The following is a 24,553-nucleotide window of genomic DNA, read 5'->3' as shown; positions in this document are numbered from 1 at the left end:
TTTCCCCCAACAGACCCCAGTGTGTAGTGCTCCCCTCCCTGTGTTCATGTGTTCTTATTGTTGAACACCCGCCTGTGAGTGAGAATATGCGGTATTTCATTTTCTGTTCTTGTGTCAGTTTGCTGAGAATGATGGTTTCCAGGTTCATCCATGTCCCTACAAAGGACACGAACTCATCATTTTTGATGGCTACATAATATTCTACAGTGTATATGTGCCACATTTTCCCTGTCCAGTCTATCATCGATGGGCATTTGGGTTGGTTCCAGGTCTTTGCTATGGTAAACTGTGCTGCAGTGAACATTCACGTGCATGTGTCCTTATAATAGAACAATTTATAATCCTTTGGATATATACCCAGTAATGGGATTGCTGGGTCAAATGGAATTTCTATTTCTAGGTCCTTGAGGAATCGCCACACTGTCTTCCACAATGGTTGAACTAATTTACACTCCCTCAACAGTGTAAAAGTGTTCCTATTTCTCCACATCCTCTCCAGCATCTGTTGTCTCCAAATTGTTTAATGATTGCCATTCTAACTGGTGTGAGATGGTATCTCAATGTAGTTTTGATTTGCATTTCTCTAATGACCAGTGATGATGAGCATTTTTTCATATGTTTGTTGGCCTCATGTATGTCTTCTTTTGTAAAGTATCTGTTCATATCCTTTGCCCACTTTTGAATGGGCTTGTTTTTTTTTTCTCGTAAATCTGTTTTAGTTCTTTGTAAATTCTGGGTATCAGCCCTTTGTCAGATGGATAAACTGCAAAAATTTTTTCCTGTTCTGTTGGTTGCCAATTCACTCTATTGACTGTTTCTTTTGCCGTGCAGAAGCTGTGGAGTTTGATTAGGTCCCATTTGTCTATTTTGGCTTTTGTTGCCAATGCTTTTGGTGTTTTGGTCATGAAGCCCTTGCCTACTCCTATGTCCTGAATGGTTTTGCCTAGATTTTCTTCTAGGGTTTTTATGGGGTTAGGTCTTATGGTTAAGTCTTTAATCCATCTGGAGTTAATTTTAGTGTAAGGTGTCAGGAAGGGGTCCAGTTTCTGCTTTCTGCACATGGCTAGCCAGTTTTCCCAACACCATTTATTAAACAGGGAATCCTTTCCCCATTGCTTGTTTTTGTCAGGTTTGTCAAAGATGGGATGGTTGTAGATATGTTGTGTTGCCTCTGAGGCCTCTGTTCTGTTCCATTGGTCTATAACTCTGTTTGGTACCAGTACCTTGCTGTTTTGATTACTATAGCCTTGTAGTACAATTTGAAGTCTGGTAGTGTGATGCCTCCCGCTTTGTTCTTTTTTGCTTAGAATTGTTTTGGCTATGTGGGCTCTCGTTTGGTTCCATATGAAGTTTAAGGCAGTTTTTTCCAGTTCTGTGAAGAAGGTCATTGGTAGCTTGATGGGGATAGCGTTGAATCTGTAAATTACTTTGGGCAGTATGGCCATTTTCACAATACTGATTCTTCTTAACCATAAACGTGGAATGTTTCTCCATCTGTTTGTGTCCTCTCTTACTTCGTTGAGCAGTGGTTTGTAGTTCTCCTTGAAGAGGTCCTTTGCGTTCTTTGTTAGTTGTATTCCTAGGTATTTTATTCTCTTTGTAGCAATCGTGAATGGCAGTTCATTCTTGATTTGGCTCTCTTTAAGTCTGTTATTGGTGTATAGGAATGCTTGTGATTTTTGCACATTGATTTTGTATCCTGAGACTTTGCTGAAGTTGCTTATCAGTTTCAGGAGATTTTGGGCTGAGACGATGGAGTCTTCTAGATATACAATCATGTCGTCTGCAAATACAGACAATTTGGCTTCCTCCTTTCCTATTCGAATACCCTTTATTTCTTTTTCTTGCCTTATTTCTCTGGCTAGAACTTCCAGTACTCATATTGAATAGGAGTGGTGAGAGAGGGCATTCTTGTCTAGTGCCAGACTTCAAAGGGAATGCTTCCAGTTTTTGCCCATTCAGTATGATATTGGCTGTTGGTTTGTCATAAATAGCTTTTATTATTTTGAGATACGTTCCATCAATACCTAGTTTATTGAGGGTTTTTAGCATAAAGGGCTGTTGAATTTTGTCAAAGACCTTCTCTGCATCAATTGAGATAATCATGTGGTTTTTGTCTTTGGTTCTGTTTAGGTGGTGAATTACGTTTATAGACTTGTGTATGTTGAACCAGCCTTGCATTCCCAGGATGAATCCTACTTGATCATGGTGGATAAGCTTTTTGATGTGCTGTTGCAGTCGGCCTGCCAGTATTTTATTGAAGATTTTTGCATCTATGTTCGTCATGGATATTGGCCTGAAGTTTTCTTTTCTTGTTGAGTCTCTGCCAGGTTTTGGTATCAGGATGATGTTGGTCTCATAAAATGCTTTGGGAAGGATTCCCTCTTTTTGGATTATTTGGAATAGTTTCAGAAGGAATGATACCAGCTCCTCTTTGTATGTCTGGTAGGATTCGGCTGTGAACCCATCTGGACCTGGGCTTTTTTTGGGTGGTAGGCTCTTGTTCACAAAGGATTTTATTTTTCCTTCACTTATGAAGCTTAGTTTGGCTGGATATGAAATTCTGGGTTGAAAGTTCTTTTCTTTGAGGATGTTGAATATTGGCCCTCACTGTCTTCTGGCTTGTAGGGTTTCTGCTGAGAGATCTGCTGTGAATCTGGTGGGCTTCCCTTTGTGGGTAACCAGATCTTTCTCTCTGGCTGCCCTTAGCATTTTCTCCTTCATTTCAACCCTGGTGAATCTGACGATTATGTGCCTTGGGGTTGCTCTTCTTGAGGAATATCTTCGTGGTGTTCTCTGTGTTTCCTGGACTTGAATATTGGCCTGCCTGCTAGGTTGGGGAAGTTTTCCTGGATAATATCCTGAAGAGTATTTTCCAGCTTGGATTCATTCTCTTCGTCACATTCAGGTACACGTATCAAACCTAGATTAGGTCTCTTCACATAGTCCCACATTTCTTGGAGACTTTGTTGATTCCTTTTTACCCTTTTTCTCTAATCTTGCCTTCTCATTTGATTTCATTGAGTTGATCTTCGACCTCTGATATCCTTTCTTCTGCTTGGTCAATTCGGCTGTTGATACTTGTGCATACTTCACAAAGTTCTCGTGTTGTGCTTTTCAGCTCCGTCAATTCACTTATATTTCTCTCTTAGTTGTCCATTCTCATTAGCATTTTGTCAAATCTTTTTTCAAGGTTCCTAGTTTCTTTGCATTGGGTTAGAATATGTTCTTTTAGCTCACAGAAGTTTCTTATCACCCACCTTCTGAAGCCTGATTCTGTCATTTCATCACACTCATTCTCCATCCAGCCTTTTTCCCTTGCTGGTGAGGAGTTGTGATCCCTTGTAGGAGGAGAGGTATTCTGGTTTCGGGTGTTTTCCTCCTTTTTGCGCTGGTTTCTTCCCATCTTTGTGGATTTATCCACCTGGCATCTTTGTAGTTGCTGACTCTCCAGTTGGGTCTGAGTGGATGTCCAGTTTGTTGATGATGAAGTTATTTCTGTTTCTTAGTTTTCCTTCTAACAGTCTGGCCCCTCTGCTGTAGGACTGCTGAGATCCACTCCAGGCCCTGCTTGCCTGGGGATCACCTGCAGCAGCTGCAGAACAGTGAGGGTTGCTACCAGTTTCTTCTTCTGCTATCTTTGTTCCAGAAGGATGCCCGCCATATATCAGTCTGAGCTCTCCTTTATGAGGTGACTCTTTGGATATATGGGGGTCAGGGAGCTGCTTGAGGAGACAGTCTGTCCCTTATAGGAGCTCAAGTGCTGAGCTGTGAACTCCATTGTTCATTCAGAGCTGCTAGGCAGGTACGTTTAAGTCTGCTGCGGCAGAACTCATAAACCCCTTTTTTTCCCCAGGTGCTCTGTCCTGGGGAGTTAGGGCTTTATTTATGAGTTTCCGTTGTGCTGCTGCCTTTTTTTCAGGGCTGCCCTGCCCAGCAAGGAGGCAACCTAGTCACTGTCTGCCTGCAGAGGCTTTGCTGAGCTATTGTGGGCTCCGCCCAGCTGCTGTGTGAACTTCCCTGCAGTTCTGTTTATATGGGTGTAGTTAGAACTGCTTCGGCAGTGGTGGCCCACCTCTGTAATGGCGGGTTGCCTCAGCAACGGTGGGCTGCCTCAGCAATGGCTCCGTAGTGGTGGAGTGCCTTGGTAATGGCAGACGCCCCTCCCCCACATAGCTGGACCGTCCTGGGTTCAGCTGTGCTTTCTGTGAAACTCTCAACCCAGAGCATTTCCAACTGCTGGTTTTTTTTGCGGGGGGTAAGGGTGGGACCAGCCAAGCCTGATCACCTGGCTCCCTGCCTCAGAGCCTTTTTTTTTAGTTGAATGGTTGACTCTCTCCCAGGTGTTCCAGTCACCTGTTGAAAAGGTGCCAGGATCTGTGTGGTTTTCCATGCAGCGACCCACTGTGCCAGCTGAAACAGTGGCGCTGAGATTTGTGGCGCTTTTTTGTCTGGGAATTTCCTGGCCTGGCTGCCCGTTTCAGTCCCCTTTTTAATCAGATTAATGGGTGATTCTGCCTTCCCAGAGCTCCGATCGCCAGCTTAAAAGGGCACCCAGACCAGTGTATTTTGTACGGACAACCGCCGCACCGGGGCACCGGCCAAAACAGCCACACTGGCGACCTGTGGGGCTCCTCTGCCTGGGAATCTCCTGGTCTGTGGGCAATAAAAATCCATCTGGAAATGCAGCGTCCACTCACCCTCTGGGCTTTCACTAGGAGCTGCATTCCTGAGCTGCTCCTAATCAGCCATCTTGGATCGGGTCTAAAATTGTCTTGCATTTTATCCTAAGCAGTGAGAAACCAGGTAATACTTTCATTACTTTAGAAATTTCTTTAGCTATTTCCTTGAATTCATCAGGTATATTTCTTATTTCCATGTTTCTGTAGGCCACAGTGTTGTCAAACTTTCAACACTTTCACATTCCTAGGTCTTCCAATAAGACTTTCCTCACTTTCCCTTAAACCTTCACTGACAACGTCATTGAGAACCTTTAAGCTTCCATTAAAACTCTCCTCGAGGCTCCTTCAGTTTTCACTGACACTCTCTGTGGCCCTTTATGCTTCTTTCTGCTGCCCAGGTCCAGTGCCAGTGCCATGTGTGTCAGGCTTTTGTTACTGCAGCACCCTATTTCTGGTACCAGAGTCTGTCCCAATAATCTTTGCCATGTAACAAACCACCACAAAATTTCGTGGTTGAAGACAACAATGTGGGCAGGCCTGGGTGGAGACAGCTTGTCTGTTTCATGCAGCGTCTGCTGGGACTAGGACTAGAGGACTCACTTTTACCACATGGCTGACCAGCTGGATCTGGCTGTTGGTTTATCTCCAACTGGACCTCCCTACAGGGTGGCTTTGCTTCCTCACACATGGTAGTTGGGATCTCAAAGCAAATGTCCCAAGAAACAGGAAGTGGAAGTTGTCAGTTTCCTTAGTCATTAGGCCCAGAAACTGGTTCAGTATTGTTCCTACCATTAGTCTAAAGGCTTTAATAGTTTTGCGTTTTATATTTCATCATTTAATCCATGTAGAATTTTTAAAAATCATCACCGGACTAGTTATATAATTTCCTTTTTGTGTATTTTAATTGAGGTAAAGTTTCTAAATTTAGTGAAATGTACAGATCCTAAGTATACAATTTAATGAGTTTTAAGCACCCATGTAACTACAACTCCAAGCAAGATGGAAGACATTTCTGCCACCCCCAAAGTTCCCTCATGCCTCCTTACATTCAGTCTCCACTTCCACCTTTATTCTGATTTTTATCAACATAGATTAGATTTCCCTATTCTTGAACTTAATATAAATGAATCACACTATATGTACACTTTTGTATCTGGTTTTTTTCGCTCAATGTTTTGAAAAGCACCCATGTTCTTGTGCCTCTCAGTAGTTCCTTCTTTTTTACTGCCAAGTGATATTCCATTAAATGAATATACACTCATATATCACTTAATGATGGGGATATGATCAGAGAAATGTGTCATTAGCCAATATCATCATTTTGTGAACATCACAGTGCATCGATCCCCAGCCTTTTTGGCCCCAGGGACCAGTTTTGTGGAAGACAGGTTTTCCATGGACCAGGAGCAGAGGGGATGGTTTAAGGATGAACCTCTTCCATCTCAGATCTTCAGGCATTAATTAGATTATTTTAAGGAGCACACAACCTAGATCCCTTGCATGCAGAGTTTACATTAGGGTTCATGCTTCTATGAGAATTTAATGCCACTGCTGATCTGACAGGAGGCAGAGCCAGGTAGTAATGCTCACTGGCTTGCTGCTCAACTCCTGCTGTGCAGCCCATTTCCTAACAGGCCGTGGACCCCAGTAGCCACCTTGGGCCTGGGGGTTGGGGACCCCTGTCATAGTATACTTATTCAAATCTAGATGGTATAGTCTGTTGCTCCTAGGCTACAAACCTGCATCGCCTGTTACTGTGCTATAGGCAGTTGCGGGACAGTGGTATTTGTGTATCTAAACATGTATAAAGATAAAAAGGATACAGTAAAAATATGGTGTAAAAGATTTTTAAAACAGTACACCTATACAGGGTACTACTTACCATGAATGGAGCTTACAATACTGGCAGTTGCTCTGGGTGAGTGGTGAATGTGAAGGCCTAGGACATTACTGTACACTACTGTAGACTTTATAAACACCGTACACTTTGGCTACACTAAATTTTTTTAATGTTCTTCAATAATAAATTAACCTTAGCTTACAGTAACTTTTTTTTTTTTTTGGGAGGAAGGGAGGAAGGCAGGGAAGGAGGAAGGAAGGGATGAAGGAAGGGAGGAAGGGAGGGAGGGGGGAGGGAGGGGGGAGGGAGGGAAGGGAAGGGAAGGAAGGAAATCAAGCAATGAGAGAGACATTGCCGACCTGGATCTAGAGGTTTACAAGTTGATTTCTTTTCTTTTTTTTTTTTTTCTTTTTTTTGAGAGAAGGAAAGAAAAAAAAAAATGAGTAAAGGAGAGGAAGAAAGAGGAAGAGAAAGAGGGAGGGTGAATGGAAATATTGCTTTATTCTGAAAAAAAATGGGTATTAATAATGGGCAATCAATGTTTCATTTAAACCTATGAGTAGGTGTGATGTGGTATTGACAAGAATGTATATTTTGTGTATTTGAAGTGGAGAGCTCTATAAATATTTATTAAGTTTACTTGTTCCAGATACGAGTTCGAGTCCTTGATATCCTTATTAATATTCTGTCTCATTGAATCTAAGTCTCTATGTATCTGGGTGTTAGGATCGTTAGCTCTTGTTGATCCTTTTACCACTATATCTTTGTTGCTTTAAAATCTATTTTATCTGCTATGAGAATTGCAATTCCTGCTATTTATTTATTTATTTATTTTTGCTCTCCATTTGGTTGGTAAATCTTTCTCCATCCTTTTGTTTTGAGTCTTTGTGTATCCTTGCATGTGAAACAGGTCTGGATGTAACATGCCGTTGGGTTTTGGCTGTGTCTTTTGATTGGGGGATTTAGTTGATTTAAATTTAGGGTTACTGCCATTTGATGTTAACTGGCTGTTTTATCTATTCGTTGATGTAAATTCTTCTTTATGTTGATGCTCTTTACTTTTTGGTATATTTTTAGAAAGGCTAATACTGGTTGTTTCTTTCTGTGTGTAATGCTTCTTTCAAAAGCTCTTGTAAAGCAGGCCTGGTGGTAATAAAATCTCTGAGTACTTGCTTGTTCATAAAAGATTTTATTTTTCCTTCAGTTGTGAAGCTTAGTTTGGCTGGATATGAAATTCTGGGCTGAAGGTTCTGTTCTTTGAGGATGTTGAATATTGGCCCCCACTCTCTTCTGGCTTGTAGAGTTTCTGCTGAGAGATCGGCTGTAAGTCTGATAGGCTTGCCTTTGTGGGTAACCTGACCTTTCTCTCTGGCTGCCCTTAGTATTTTCTCCTTCATTTCAACCCTGGTGAATCTAACGATTATGTGCCTTGGGGTTGCTCTTCTTGAGGAATATCTTTGTGGTGTTCTCTGTATTACCTGGGGTTGAATATTGACCTGCTTTGCTAGTTCAGGAAAATTTTCCTGAATAATATCCTCAAGGGTATTTTCCAGCTTGGATTCATTCTCTCCGTCGCATTCAGGTACACCTATCAAACATAAATTTAGTCTTTTCACATAGTCCCACATTTCTTGGAGACTTTGCTCATTCCTTTTTATCCTTTTATCTCTTCTCTTGTCTTCTCATTTTATTTCATTAAGTTGGACTTTGACCTCTGATATCCTTTCTTCTGCTTGAACAATTCGAGTGTTTAAACCTGTGCATACTTCTTGGAGTTCCTGTATTGTATTCTTCAGTTCCATTAATTCACTTATATTCCTCTCTAAGTTGTCTGTTCTCGTTAACCTTTTTTCAGAGTTCTTAGTTTCTTTACATTGGGCTACAACATGTTCTTTTAACTCACAGAAGTTTCTTATTATCCATTCCCTGAAGCGTGATTCTGTTATTGGGATGTGCTTGTTCTCCTTCAAGCCTTGTTCCATTGTTGATGTGGAACTGTGATCATCTTTAGAGGGAGAGGCGTTCTGATTTTGAGTATTCTCAGCCTTTTTACCCTGGTTTCTTCCCATCATTGTAAATTTATTTTCCTGTCGTCTTTGAAATTACCAACTTTCAGATTAGGTCTCTTGAGTGGACGTCCAAGTTGTTAGTTCCCAGGGCCAGAACGGCGGTGTTAAGACTGATGGTGCTTTTCTTCCCAGGATTCTCCTGTTTGGCTTCCTTCTTGTGTCCGTAATGGGCGACTCTGCCTTCCCAGGGCTCCAAACCTCGGTCAGAAGGGGAACCAGTCTCGTTTACTCTGCGCCGAGAGCTGCCGCACTGAGGTGCTGTGACAGCCGCAACGCCGGCCTCAGGAGTCATGCAGGGGACCCATGTGGGTCCTCCAAACCTCGGTCAGAAGGGGAGCCAGCCCTGTTTACTCCACTCCGAGAGCTGCCGCACCGAGGTGCTGGCGAAACCGCTGCGCCGGCCACAAGAGTCGCGCTGGCGACCTGTGTGACTCCTCCACTGGGGATCTTCTGGTCTGTGAGTGACCAGAATTTGTCTGAAAGTGTGGCGTCCTCTAGTTCTCTGCGCTTTCACTGAGAGCTGCAATCCTGAGATGTTATCGATCGGCCATCTTGGATCATTCCCCACAGTAACTTTTTTACATTATAAACTTTTTAACTTTTTGAGTCTTTTAATAACAGCTTAAAACACAAATATATTGTATAGCTGTACAAAAATTTTTTTTTCTTTTTTTTTTTTTATTTTGAGACAGAGTCTCATTCTTGCACCTAGGTTGTGATGCAGTGGTGCAATCTCAGCTCACTGCAACCTCCGCCTCCTGGGTTCAAGCGATTCTCCTGCCTCAGCCTCCCGAGTAGCTAAGACTATAGGCACATGCCACCACACCCAGCTAATTTTTGTATTTTTAGTAGAGATGGGGTTTCACCATGTTGGCCAGGATGGTCTCGATCTCTTGACCTCGTGATCCACTCACCTTGGCCTCCCAAAATGCTGGGATCACAGGCATGAGCCACCATGCCTGGCCATTTTCTTTGTTTTTATCTTTATTCTATGAGCTTTTTTCTATTTAAAAAACTTTTAAACCTATTTTTTTTTTTTTTTTTTACTTTTTAAACTTTTTTGTTAAAACCCTAGACATACACACACATTAGCCTAGGCCTACACAAGATCGGGATCATCAATGTCACTGTTTTCTGTCTCCATATCTTGTCCCACTGGAGGGTCTTCAGGGACAATAAGGTGCATGGAGCTGTCATCCTGTGATAACAATGCTTTCTCCTGAAATAACTCCTGAACGACTTGCCTGAGGCTGTTTTACAGTTAACTTTTTTGATAAGTAGGAGTACACTCTACAATAATGATAGGTATACTAAATACACAAATCAGTAACATAGTTTATTATGTTATCAAGTATTATGTACTTTACATAATCCTATATGCTATACTTTTTTATATGACTGGCAGTGCAGTAGGTTTGTTTACACCAGCTTCATCACAAACACATGAGTAATGCATTGTGCTTTATGATTTTACATTGGCTACAAGGTCACCAGGTGATAGGAATTTTTCAGCTCCTATGGGACCACTGTCATATATACAGTCTGCCATTGACCACAATGTCATTATGTGGCATATGACTGTACCACAATTTGTATCTCTTCTCTTTTTGGTAGATATTTGGATTGGTTCTAGTTTGGGGTTATTATGAATAAACTATTGTGACCCTTCTTATAGCTGTCTTTTTATACACATTTGTTTTTGTTTATTTTTATTTATTTATTTATTTTTGAACTCTGGATAGTTTTTGTTTATTTTTATTACACTTCTTATCTCTCTGGATTCCTGCATTTTTAGTTGTTTCAGTAAAAGAGTCACATTACCAGATGTGAAAATCCTATTTCTTAAAAGACCTCAGTTAATCCTTCTTTTATCAGATCTACCTCACACTCACCTCCAGGCTCAGCTGTCTTGGGACCCTTTGGCTCTTTTCACTTTTTTTTTTTTTTTTTTTTTTTTGAGACACAGGGTCTCACCCTTTTGTCTAGGCTAGAGTACAGTGGCGTGATTAATCACTGCAGCCTTGAACTCCTGAGCTCAAGCAGTTTTTCCACCTCAGCCTCCCAAGGAGATGAGACCACAGGCACATGCCACCACATCTAGCAAATTTTTTGTAGCGATATGGTCTCACTGTGTTGCCCAGGCTGGTCTCAAACTCCTGGCTTTAAGTGATCCTCCTGCCTCAGCCTCTCAAAGTGCTATGATTACAGACATGAGCCACTGCGCCAACCTTTTTTTTAATCCAATCTTTTTTTACTTTTTACTACATTCTTTGGGCATGAATGTTGATGTAGAAGGTAACAAGCGGACTGTAAGGCACAAAACAGAAAGCAAGGCAAATGACCAGTGGTGCAACTATTCTAAATCCAGTGACGTACATACACACACACGCACGTACACACACACACACACACACACACACACACGCCCTTGCTAATATTTGCCCCACAGCTCCTTACACATATATGGTAAGAGGTACAAAGAATATGTGAGGCAACCAAATACAAAAAAAATGGAAGTACATACAAATGGGGAATTGTTTAGATTTTCTTTTCTGTTTTTTTGAGACAGAGTCTTGCTCTGTTGCCCAGGCTGGAGTGCAGTGGTACAATCTTGGCTCACTGTAACCTCTGCCTCCTGGGTTCAAGCAATTCTTCTGCCCCAGCCTCCCAAGTAGCTGGGACTATAGGCGTACACCACCATACCCGGCTAATTTTTGTATTCTTAGTAGAGATGGGGTTTCGCCATATTGGCCAGGCTGGTCTCACTCCTGACCTCATGATCCGCCCGCCTCAGCCTCCCAGAGTGCTGGGATTACAGGCATGAGCCACGGTACCCAGCCTAGATTTTCTTTTCAGTGCACAGTAGACAAAGTGCAAACTCTGTGCCTTAGCCTTTGGTCTGGGCCACTCTTCCAGTGGGCTCTGTTCTCACAGACTTTGGTCATGCAGTTTGGGTTGGCAGCTGCAGGGCACAGCCTTTTCTTGACCCTCCACCCTCTACCTCCCACAGCATTTCACCAGATTAGCTGCTGGGAATTCTGTTAGGAACCAGAGGCCAAGGTATAAAAGATGGAATAGGACACTGTTCTCTGACTTCTCTATCCCAGAGACTCTTGAAGCTCCTTTGATTCTTTGTCTCCCATAGTTTGTATCTACTTGAACAAGAATGGCAGCGCAGGCCCCCACTTAGATAAGAAGAAGATCCAGCAACTCCCTGACCATTTTGGACCAGCCCGTGCCTCTGTGGTGTTGCAGCAGGCTGTCCAGGCCTGTATCGACTGTGCTTATCACCAGAAAACTGTCTTCAGCTTCCTCAAGCAGGGCCATGGTGGTGAGGTTATCTCAGGTAAGCACGCTTTGGCTCGTATTGCCTCCCTGCCAGAAGGACCTACCTTCTCAACTGGTTGATTTCTTATAAGGCATCCTGGTTTCCACTTCATACCTGCAGGCTCTTGAAAAATGTGAAAGTATTCCATTCCTCATCTCCAACCCCCCGAGAACCCTTCTGAGCCTTATGCGAACCTCTCAACTGATTCCTCCCACTGTCTACCTGCTTGACTTTCCATACAGAAAGTATAGGCATATGTTGCTTTAAAGGCATTCCAGAAGAAAGAATCCAGAGGGGGCTATGTTGTGGCAGCCTGAGGGTTTCTCCAGACTGTTGCCCCCTCTCCCACCTGGTTTCAGGAACCAGTGAACTCTTCTCTCATTCCTTTGACTCCTTAGCTTCCTGGTCCTAAACCAGGCCCAATAGAAGAGAATTAAATCCCAGGGCAGGGTGGGAAAAGTCATTTTCTTTTTCTTTCCTTCTATGAGTTTGATTCAGTGGCACAGTGTTCTTTGCTCTCACATAATGCTCACTTTTTCTACTGTGCTCTGCTTCTGTTTCAGTTTTCCTAAATCCAAAATCCTGTTTAGCCACTAAACCTATGAAGGTTTGACCTAGAGCCTTTCAGTCTTCACTGATGCTATTCCATAATCCCTTGCCCTTCCTCCCTAGCAGGTTGTAATAATCAGCTTCAGGAACCCAGCTGGCATGGAAGACCCTTAAATAACCAGACTGTATTATTTTAGCAAACATGTATTGAACCCTTGCTATGTGTCTGGTGATTGCCAGACATTGGCCAGGAGAAGGGGAGAATAGAAGATGATAGCTTAGGCTCTGTACCAGTGAAAAAGAAAGAATATACATAGCTAACTATGAGAAGTGCTGTAATAGGGAAATGTGCACAGAGTGGTGTGGGAGCCCAGACTAGGGAGTAATTGGCTATGAGGAGGATGGAGCAGACAAGCAGGCAAATATTATAGAAGACTGGGAACTGGCCAGGCGCGGTGGCTCATGCCTGTAATCCCAGCACTTTGGGAGGCTGAGGCGGGTGGATCACCTCAGGTCAGGAGTTCAAGACCAGCCTGGCCAACATAGCAAACCCCAACTCTACTAAAAAAAAAAATACAAAAAATTAGCTGGGGTGGTGGTGCACACCTGTAGTCCTTGATACTCAGGAGACTAAGGCAAGAGAATCACTTGAACCTGGGAGGCAGAGGTTGCAGTGAGCTGAGATCATGCCACGGTACTCCAGCCTGGATGATAGAGCAAAACTCTGTCTCAAAAAACAAAGACGAAGCCTGGGAACTGCCTGGTAAGTTAAGCCTTATGTCCCTTCTGAGGCCCAGGCTACTCCCTGGTCTCTTCTTTGTTTCTGTGTGTGGTCTGGAGGAATCTGAGCTTCTTTACTGCCTCTCTTTAGCTGCCCTCACCTATACACTCTCTACGGTTCTTCTTCTCCCTCAAAACTGGTTCTTGAGAATTACCTGTCTTTCCAAATCCCCATATCCTTCCTTGCTGCCCTCAGAGACAGATGCACAGGTCTCGGTGTGATCTCAGTTCACTGCAGCCTCCACCTCCCGGGTTTAAGCAGTTCTCCTGCCTCAGCCTCCTGTCACCACACCCGCATGTCACCACACCCGCATAATTTTTCATATTTTTAATAGAAACAGGGTTTCACCGTGTGCACCAGAATGGTGCTGACCTCCTGACCTCGTGATCTGCCTGCCTCGGCCTCCCAAAGTTCTAGGATTACAGGCGTGAGCTACTGTGCCCAGCCTGGTCTTTGCTTTTTAAGGATTATACTGATATATTTTTATAGAAAAAGTGGTAGGAAGTAAACTTAACAGCAAGCATGAAACAGTTCTAAATGTTGCAAAAATTCTAGTGCCCTTACATAGATCAGATATTGTGTACCCAAACCATTGCTGGCTATGGCTGGATTCTTCTCTTCTGCCCAGCTTCTCTGTTCTTGGGCAATTCTTTTGAAAACAGTGCCCTAAATGAGCAGATTTCCTGGGGGAGTGATGGAGCAGATAGAATTATGTTCATAGTTGTTTTCACAGGTTGAATAAAATAATTCCAGAGCCCTGGGTGCAACAGACCTGGCCTGGCCACTCCCACATTTGCAAACCCTTTACAGTTGGAGGCAAAAATCAAAGGCCTCAAGGGAGGGAGTTAAAGGGAGGGAGGGAAGGAGGAAACGTGGGGCACTGATTCCCTTTGTGTAACCAGGTAAGCCTGAAACAAGCAGTGGGCTGGACTCCTCCTGCCCAGCGCTGTACTCCACTGCCAGGCTGACGTGCTTGGCCCTGTTTACTCACTCCACAGCCGTGTTTGACCGGGAACAGCATACCCTCAACCTCCCAGCAGTCAACAGCATCACCTACGTCCTCCGCTTCCTGGAGAAACTCTGCCACAACCTTCGTAGTGACAATCTGTTTGGCAACCAGCCCTTTACACAGACTCATTTGTCACTCACTGCCACAGAGTACAGCCACAGCCACGACAGGTACCTACCAGGTAGGAGTTGGGATGGGGCCTGGGCTGAGAGTCGGGACAGGGCTAGCAGCAGCACCTGCAGGTGCCAGCCTTCAGAAATATTGGCCTGGCACTTACTCTCCAGAGATCTGCTTTTCTGTCCCTTACCTTTGTCATATCTGAGAATTTTCAGTCTCCTCTCATCTTTACTTTTTCTTTAGGATTTTGTTTTCTGTCTCTAGGATTACCCCTATTTTTGGTCTAGATCCTTATCCCTAGATAAAAGGTGGTTCGCAATTCCCCTTCTGAGCTTCAGACTACATGTGGAGCAACCGTGAAGTCACAGAACGTCTTCCATTGTGAACCGGCAGCAAAGGCCTAACAAGATCTCCCTTGCCAGAAGGAAGGTTTAGTTTCAGGCTACAGATTGAGAAATTTGCTCCCTGGTGATTGGCCATCTACTTTTTCGTTTGGCACATGGCCCTAACTTCCAGCACTGCCAGTCTAGCAAGTCAATTCAAGTTCCTGCTATTTCTAACTAGGCTGGAAAATAACTTTCTTAGTTAACATACCAGACCCACAATGGGAAAGCAGATGCCACGTGGCCAGATCAGTGACTAAGTACTTCCGAGAGAGATTAAAGATTCAGTGGAACTCTGCCTCTCTCATCTGGAATCCGGGACACAGAACAAGGGAGGAAAGGAAAGCTCAGCCTTAAACATAGCAAGGTAGGTCGTTACTGAGAGGGAGGAAAGGCCCTTAAAAAATCCCTGCAGGGCCCGGCACAGTGGCTCACGCCTGTAATCCCAGCACTTTGGGAGGCCGAGGCGGGTGGATCATGAGGTCAAGAGATCAAGACCATCCTGGTCAACATGGTGAAACCCCGTCTCTACTAAAAATGCAAAAAAAATTAGCTGGGCACGGTGGCATGTGCCCGTAATCCCAGCTGCTCGGGAAGCTGAGGCAGGAGAATTGCCTGAACCCAGGAGGCAGAGGTTGCAGTGAGCCAAGATCACGCCATTGCACTTTAGCCTGGGTAACAAGAGCGAAACTGCGTCTCAAAAAAAAAAAAAATCCCTGCAGACCGTGTCCTAAGCAGGGAAATAGAGAGGGGAGCTGCCAGCATGGTCACTGTGCTGTCTGTTGATAGGAGGACACAAGTCTGAAAGGTGTCTTTTCCAACCTTCCTCTATACAAACAAGTCTTATTCCCACGCTGCCTTCCATGGTGTCTTTTCATCACAGTCTTAACAGAATCACCTCTGATAAAAGCACTCCTTCCAGAAACTGTGCCCAGGGAAGTGACTGTTCACTCATTCCTCTTCCCCCTTTCCCTCACAGATACTTCTGTACCCAAATGCATATAGCTTATGTGACTTGCAAGCAGGTCCAAATGATACCTGAATTAAATACTCTCTGTGGAAGCCAGACCATCTGATCCCTGCAGCCATTTCTGTGATCCCCTGGCTGATCCTTTTCTGTGGAGGAAGCTTCTCTTCTAACCCGTGCTAGATTGCTTTCTTTCAGTACCAGAGTCTTTGAAAATAGAAAAAGGCATTCTGACTTACAGTTAGAATGTTGCACTGGGAGTCTGGACTGCTGGGCATGGTAGAGCTGGTACAGACAAAGGCAAGTTGTTAAATATCTCCAGTTGGGCATTCAGGAATTCTTATCTGCATTTCAGACCTGAAAGTTAGGGCTACCTGGGATTCTGAAAGAATGGATATGTGAATGGGGTAGCATATCCATGAGTGTAGCTGCTAGTTTAAAGAGATTTCTCAAAAGAAATAGGAACTCTGAATTCTTAAATGGAATGACATCATTAAGAAGTGAAAGAAATATACTGGTGGCAGCATTCAGAGAGTGGTAGGGATGTACCTCATGGGCCTGCAGTCCCAAAGGTGGTTTGGAACCCGGACATGACCTTTCCTGGGAATTCCTCTGATTCAGCTACTCAGTAAGAGGAAGCAAACTGTAGCCAGACTCTTCTTGCCTCACCAACTAAGAGAAACAAAGACCAAGGTATTACATTCTGCCATTGGCTGCTTCCTCTCCCTTCCCTATTTTCAGACAGATTGAGCCCACTCTTTGTGTCCTCCTCTGCTCTTAAGCTGTTTTTCATAGTGGGTGCTCAGCAACTTGTCTGCTGTCACTCCAGTTTCCGTTTGCTTCCCTGAAATTAGCCTTTAACTATGCCCAGACAAGCCATAATCCTGCCTAAACTTCTAAATCCTCTGTGCTTCTTAGTGTATCATTTCTGTTTGCCTGCCTGCCTACCTTCCTGCCTGCTTGCCTGCTTTACTGACCCTTTGCCCCACCTCTGATCTTATCATTTCCTGTGGTTTTCTGATTACTTACCCAAACCTCTGCCAAAGAGCACGATCTGTACAAAAGCTATCTTTTGCTTTGCCCTTTGGATCTGGTATTTACGACTCCTGCCCTTCCACCTGGCTACACACTTCTACTAGACATCCATAGGTACCACCTCTGTTACCTGGGTGCTTACTGGACCCTCTCCCTTTCCTATAGCCTTGTCTCCACACTACCCTACCACTTATGGTCCTGGCCCAACTGACCATGCACTTCTCATATAGCAGATAGTCTCCCAGAGCTCAGGTAGATTTCATATCCCTTTAAGCTTCAAACTTAAGTTGAGACTATTACTTTTTTCTCCAATGTTTTATTTAAAAAATTTCAAACCTACAGAAAAGGTACAAAAATAGAACAGTGAGCAAACATGAACTCTTTGCCTAGGTTTACCACTTAACTTTTTGCAGTATTTACTTCATCTGTTTCTCACATATATATACACACACACACACACACACACACACACACACACACACATAAATATATGTACTTGTTGAATATTTACATATTTAAAATATGGTTTTTGTTTATTGAACGATTTGAGAGTTAATTGCAGATGAGAGATTTTATCCTTAAATGCTTTTGCGTGCATCTCCTAAGAATCTCCTAAGAATAAGGAGCATAATGGTATTATTATGATCAAGAAATTTAACATTAATAAAATACTATTAGGCCGGGTTCAGTGGCTCACGCCTGTAATCCCAGCCCATAGTGATGCCGAGGTGGGCAGATCACTTGAGGTCAGGAGTTCAAGACCAGCCTGGCCAACACGGTGAAACCCTATTGCTACTAAAAATACAAAAAATTGGTGAGGTGTGGTGGTGCATGCCTATAATCCCAGCTACTCAGGAGGCTGAGGCAAGAGAATCGCTTGAACCCAGGAGGCTGAGGTTGCAGTGAGCTAAGAATGTGCAACTGTACTCCAGCCTGGGCGACAGAGTGAGACTCCATCTCAAATATTAATAATAATAATTAAATAAAATACTACTAGCTCTTACATAGTTCATATTAGAATTTCCCCCAGTTGTCACAGTAATGTCCTTTATAACTCTTTTTTCCTAATCCAGGATCCAATAAAGGCTCATCCACTGCATTTCATTGTCCTGTCTCTTTCCTTTATCTAGAACAGTTATCCAGCTTTTTTTTCTATCTCTCACAACATGACATTGGCATTTTGAGTGATCCAGGCCAATTGTTTTAGTTTAGGTAATCAAATATTTACAAATACTTACTCTGTGCCAGATTCTATACTAGACTCTAGTCAGACAGAGGTGAGACAGGCTCCATTCCTGCACTCAAGGAGCTAAGACAAGGAAAAATACATGAACATATATGTGGTCAAAGCAGAGCACAGAGGTATTCTGGCACAGCAAGCTATGATGAGTAAGAAGTACAATGAAAGAAGAAGTCAAGGGAGGATTCCTGGGGGAGGCAATGTCAGAGCAGAGTCTCTGCTTCAGAACTATACATGTGGCTGGATCAAGTAAAAGGCTGGTCAAGACTAAAAGAGGCCCAGCAGGTGCAGTGGCTCAGTATTAGGCAGGAGATTGTATTGATTTCACTGGTCCCAGTGACTATTAATTTTAGCTGTAATTGAAATCTACCCAGCATTAAACTCTGAGTCTACTGTTTTGGCATTTCTCAGGTTCCTGTCTGTTTGAGGAAGTGGTTCATTGCCCATGACAATGGTTCCTTGTGCCTTTCTTTCCAGTTGTCATCCAGGTCTTCTGAGTTAGTTACAAAGTAGTTCTCCTGCCAAAATCCCAAGATTCACAGTGGTTAAAGCCAAATAAAAACTGAAATATCAGGATGTGCCCTGATCCCCACATGGGTTTCCTCATAGAATTGTCAGTTTTAAGATTATGCAACTGCTCATAATTCATTGAAGCACACTGTCTGGCACACCTCTGCTTTTCAGGTAGACCCTCTTGGGACCACAGCTTATACTTAAGGGTGTCAGGAAGACCTCCAAGGCTCTCCTCATCCAAAAGAGATGCCTCTGATACAGTCTGTCTTAATATCCTTTTCTTTCCTTTGTTATAACTACAATAGTTGCTACTATTTTTAGCTACTTGTATTTTGTCATCCACCCCACCATAGTTAATGTTCCATGATGGTAGGGACAATATTGTTTTCACCATTCTCAGTATCCATCATCCTAACTGTAACATGGTGAGTATTTAATAGTATTTGTTAAATGAAAGCATAGTAAAGGATGTGGGAAGTGGTTGAGAGAGGGATTTTTTTTTTTTTAATGTTGAGAGTGACTTAAACATCCACAGGACTGTGCTATGTCTTTGGGTCCGGTGTTGGTGTTAAGAATTTTCTTAGATCAACAGCTCTAGTTCCTTAGTCACTCAGTTCACCCCCACGAAGGGGAAAGCTTGGTTATTAGCATGGAATCTTTGCATCTTGGAGATGAGCTAGTGTCTAACCCAACACATGAGGGTGGTCATCTGATCTCTGCTTAAATACTCCTGATGACAGGTTCTATCTTTGGCAGTTGATTTTACTGTCAGACAGTTCTGATTGCTAAAATGTCCTCCTTTTTAAGCTGAAATCTGCCTCCTTACAACTCCTACCCTCATTCTACTCTGTATTCCGAAAGAGCAAATCTACCTCCAATCCTCCTCTTCTCCCATGACCGCCCTTAAGGTATTTCTCTCCCTTGACTTTTTTCAGAAGAGCCTTCCCAGGGCCTTTCCCCTTTGCCATGATCTTGAGGTTCCTCACCACCACTCTGATCATCCTCCACTGGGAACTCTATAATTTCTAAGGTCAGCTTTGCAATGTGATACTCTGAGAAGAGCTGCTTCTCACTGAAAATAAATGTATAAGGGTTAGGTCTTCATCTATCTGTTTACCTCTGCATGTACCATACCTAGCATAGTGGCTGTCACACACACAAGGGATGCTCAACAAATGTTTATTGGATCACAATTGCTCCCATATCTCCAGCATATCAATAGTAAATTTTACATGGACCCTGGGAAGTTTAAGCGTTGTTTTTTTTTTTCATTTTTATTTTATAGTTGAGCAAAGATATCCCATAAAAATGCAGTGATCATTGACTAATCAAGTTTTCCAGCCCCATTCTCTGACACCTGGGCCAGTGGTTTCAAAGTCTATTTTGTTTTAGCAACAGAACTCCTTTAAAAAAAAGGGGGGGGGTGCAAAGGTAAAATTGTATATAAAATTTGTATATACTGCAGTGCACAAAAATTAAAACCAGAGTAGTTTCTTTGTTTTTTTTGTTTTTTGAGACAGGGTTTCTCCATGTTGGTTAGGCTGGTCTCGAAATCCCAAACTCAGGTGATAAGCCCGCCTCAGCCTCCCAAAGTGCTGGGATTACAGGCGTGAGCCACTGCGCCCAGCCAAAACCAGAGTAGTTTTGAGAGAAGCTGGGATGAGGCCCATAGCTCTAATTACTTGGCCTCCCTATGGATGGCCCACAAGGCTCTGTAGAGCACAGTTTGAAAGTATTGCATCTTCAGGCCAGCTGTGGAGGCTCACGCCTGTAATCTCAACACTTTGAGAGACCAAGGTGGGCAGATCACTTGAGGCCAGGAGTTCAAGACCAGCCTGGTCAACGTGGCTAAATCACATCTCTGCTAAAAATACAAAAAAAGAAAAAGAAAAAATCAGGCCAGGTGCGGTGGCTCATGTCTGTAATCCAAGCACTTTGGGAGGCCAAGGCAGGTGGATCACCTGAGGTCGGGAGTTCGAGACCAGCCTGACCAACATGGAGAAAACCCATCTGTATTAAAAATACAAAGTAGCTGGGTGTGGTGGTACATGCCTGTAATCCCAGCTACTCGGGAGGCTGAAGCAGGAGAACTGCTTGAACCTAGGAGGTGGAGGTTGCAATGAGCTGAGATTGCACTTCAGCCTAGGCAAAAAGAACAAAACACCATCTCAAAAAAAATCAGCCAGGTGTGATGGCATGTACCCTGTAGTCCCACCTATTTGGGAGGCTGAGGCACAAGAATCACTTGAATCCAGGAGGCGGAAGTTGCAGTGGAATGCAGTGAGATCGTGCCACTGCACTCCAGCCTGAGTGATAGAGTAAGACTCTGTCTCAAAAAAATTAAAAAAAAAAAATTGCAGTCTTCTGTCCACACTGCAGCCTTGTGCGGACTAGGACCTCCTAGAGCTTTGGAGCATGATGCTTCATTTTTTCAGTACCTCTCATTAGGATAAGATTTCATGACTTGCCAGCAGTCCAGATTTTCAGACCCTTCAACTCAGAATCTACATCTTAGTATTCTTGCATTGCTGAGAAGAAGAGACACTCAGTGGTTTGCATCAGCACCTGCAGAGCCCCCGCTTTGTCATCATAATTATTCTTCACATCTGTTAGCTCATGTGAGGCAGACAATACTATCCCCAGTCTTAGCTGAATAAAATGAGAACTAGAAGGGTGAGGTTATCCTGCTGATTAAGTGCAGAAACTGGATGAAATCTTTTTCTTGAACTATCACAGACAGCTTAGATTTACCACTTCAACTCTGAATGAAATACAAAATAACAACTTTTTACATTCATAAAGTTCATCCTGTTCCATTTTCTCATTTCATGTTCTCAGCATGATAGGAGATGATTTTCTCCATTTTACATGAAGAAATTGGTGCTCAGAGAAGACAAGCTACTTGTCTAGGATCACATTCCTAGTAAAAGGCAGGAGTCCAGGTGTAGAACCCAGGTCTCCTATTTCCTGGACTGGGTTCTTGTTCGTGTCTCAAAGTGGGACCCTGTGCGTCATTTTTCCTGAAAAATAGGAATCAGAACCCTCATCTGCAGAAAGGAGGGTGGGATATGGTTTAGGTATTATGGACCCTCAAAGACTTACCTTTTCAGAACCACTTCTAGGAAAGGGCTTCAACATTAGCCTCTTTGATAGAAGGGTGAATAGCTATCTAACCCTAGATTTGACTTTGAGCCCAGAGTTGCCAAGCAATTTTAGGTAACTATGAGAAAGCAGTCCTAAAACCCTAAATTATCTTAACATTGAGGTCTTAACTTTGTGCCAAACAATGTACTCAAATTTAGTGTTCCTCAGAGGCTCCGAATGAATCCCAAGCATTATCTAACCATGTGATGTCTACGAAAATGATAAAGGACAGTGTTATATTCCAGTACTCAAGACATCCTCCACAAGCAGATAATTCTGTGGCCTGGGTTGAGGAACTGATTTGGTTTGGGTAGAACCCAATCATGAGAGGGAGTCTTCTTTGGGTTCTGTGTACAGTGATTGGGTGCTGCCGCCTGGTGTTGGGCCATGGACTGGGTGTAGAAACATCAGGGTGAGATTCCCTTTACAGAAAAGATAAACACCAGCCACCTGTCTTTTGGTTATAAATCAAGAAGGCCTGAAAAGTAAGATGCTTTTTCTGGATTAGTTTTATCAGTTTTGTCCCATCAGGAAGTACCTTGTCAGTAAGGGACTGCCTTTTAAAGTTCATTTGATACTGGACAGTGTTCCTGGGCACCCAGAACCTGAATTCAACATGGTAGGCATCAAAATGGTCTAATTACCCCCAAACACTATGTCTCTAATTCAGTCCCTAGATCAGGGTTCATAAGGACCTTAAAGGCTCATTATACACAGCACTCTATGGAAGGATTGTCAGTGCTACGGAAGAGAACCCTTAAAGACAGAGCATCATCTAGTCTGTCTGGAAGGATTACACCATCAGAGATGATGTTGTTATTACAGAAAATGCCATGAAAGCCATCAAGTCTGAAACAATGCATTTATGCTGGAGAAAACTGTGTCCAAATGCTGAGCACTACTTTACAGGATTTACGATACAGCCAATCAAAAAAATCATAAAAGAGATTGTGGTTATGGCAGAAAGGTGGGGGGCAGACGTGGTTTCCAGATGTGGATCTTGGAGGAATTCAAGAGCTAATAGACACCAAACCAGAGGAATCAACAGATGATGACTTGATAGAGATGAGTGCTTCCAAACCAGTGCCAGATGATGAGAAAGAAGGCATAGAAAAAACAGTGCAGTGCCAGAAAACAAATTGACATTAGACGATCTGGCAGAAGTGTTCTGATTATTCAAGACTGTTTTTGGTTTCTTATATGATATGGACCATCTATGATATGGGCACTGAAATTAAAGCAAATGGCAGAAGAAGGATTGGTACCATACAGAATCACTTTTTGAGAAATAAAAAAGCAAAACGTCAGACAGAAATTATGACCTATTGCTGGGCGTGGTAGCTCACGCCTATAATCCAAGCACTTTGGAGGCCAAGGCGGGCAGATTACCTGAGGTCGGGAGTTCAAGACCAGCCTGACCAACATGGTGAAACCCTGTCTTTAAAAAAATTAAAAAGAAATTATGACCTATTTCCATAAAGTTACACCAAGTGTGCCTACCTCTCCTGCCTCCCCTCCTCACCTCTTCCACCTCCTTCACCTCTTCCACCTCCTTCACCTCTTCCACCTCTGCCACCCTTAAGACAGCAAGACCAACCCTTCCTCTTCTTCCTCCTGCCCAGCCTACTAAACATGAAAATGATCCACTTCCACCAAATGAATAATAAATATATGTCCTCTTCCTTATAATTTTCTTAATAACATTTTCCTGTATCTTATTTTATTATAAAAATACAGTGCATAAGACATAACACAAAAAAATTCACCTTAAAAAAATTCCCTTTACAAGTAAAGGCTTTCATAGCCATTCTTTTCTGATATTCACAAGCTCTTTGGAAGAATGGGGCTTCCCATGTTGTAGATGAGGAGACTAAAGTTCCCAGAGAAGCAGTCTGCTGAGTGGCAGAGCCAAATTCTACCCGATTCTGATCCCCATGCCCAAGCTCAGCACTCATCAAACCCAGCTTCGTTGAAGTATTTCTGTAGAATTGGGCAAATAAAAAATGAGAGATGATACATGGGAGCAGATCCTTTGCAAACAAGCCTTTAACAAGGCATCAAGAAGCATTTCTGACATGTCCTGCTGGTTGAGCAGAGGGTCACCTTTTAAAGTACTCTCATCTAAGCAAATATATCCCAGTTCTAGGATCTTGTGTCTCAGGCAGTTTCTTCCATCTTAGAATAGCTCCATTTGTTTAAGATTTTCCTTATCCAGAAGAAGCATAGGGCGTCTAGACCAGAAGAAGCCTCAAAGACCATCTCGTCCCAACAAAGAATTTCTAAAGAGGCTGAAGTCCAGAGAGTGGCATTGAACTTGACTAAGGTCCCCTAATGAGAGCTACAACCCTGACTGGTACACAGGCCTCCTGAGTCCCTGCCCAGGGCTTTCTCTTTTGCTGCTGCTTGCTCCACTCGAACAGGTACCTGGGATCCAGCACTTTGGCAGTCCTTCTAAGCTCTAACTCTGGTTTTACTGTTTTTCAGGTGAAACCTTTATCCTGGGGAATACTCTGTCCCGGTCCTTGGAACCACACTCAGATTCAATGGACTCTGCCTCGAATACCACCAACCTTGTCAGCACCTCCCAAAGGCACTGGCCCTTACTTCCATCCTGTGGCCTCCCAACTAGCACTGCCTCAGCTGTGCGCAGGCTATGCTCCAGGGGTAAGCTTACTAGAATCCTGGCCCTCCTTCCCTCCCTCACTCTTTCCTTCACTTCCTTCCTGAGATCTGGGAGGCCAGAGAGGACCTAGCTCTGTTGCCCTCTGCCTGGTGGTGGGACTAGGGGCTGGACTTACTTTTGTGCCTGGCCTTACATATGGGTGGAGTAATTGGAGCTCTGAGATTGGCTTGAGTATAACAGAAACTAAGAGCCAAAGAACTAGACCCAAAAGGG

The 24,553-nt window shown here is 43.4% G+C and overlaps 1 protein-coding gene across 23 annotated transcripts in view; it reads left to right on the top strand.

Annotated features, from left to right (window-relative positions):
- Positions 1-24,553, top strand: part of SCMH1 (Scm polycomb group protein homolog 1) — a 232,838-nt gene that overhangs the window by 198,729 nt on the left and 9,556 nt on the right. For 19 of the 23 annotated variants that reach the window (XR_013519963.1, XR_013519964.1, XM_078331399.1 and 16 more), the window contains 3 exons: positions 11,737-11,937; positions 14,248-14,439; positions 24,142-24,321. Coding sequence is in view for 20 of the 23 variants with exons in the window: in XM_078331399.1 (XP_078187525.1) it covers positions 11,737-11,937; positions 14,248-14,439; positions 24,142-24,321 (573 nt within the window). In the remaining 3 variants the exon portion in view is untranslated. Of the gene's footprint in view, positions 1-11,736; positions 11,938-14,247; positions 15,126-24,141; positions 24,322-24,553 lie in introns of all 23 variants that reach the window. The other 4 variants (XM_078331394.1, XM_078331400.1, XR_013519965.1 and 1 more) reach the window with 3 other exon arrangements.

The sequence above is a fragment of the Callithrix jacchus genome, chromosome 7, assembly GCF_049354715.1.
Source record: "Callithrix jacchus isolate 240 chromosome 7, calJac240_pri, whole genome shotgun sequence".
NCBI classification, from domain to species: Eukaryota; Metazoa; Chordata; class Mammalia; order Primates; family Cebidae; genus Callithrix; species Callithrix jacchus.
Note: the sequence above shows the minus strand (reverse complement) of the source record. Positions and strands in the feature narration are given on the sequence as shown.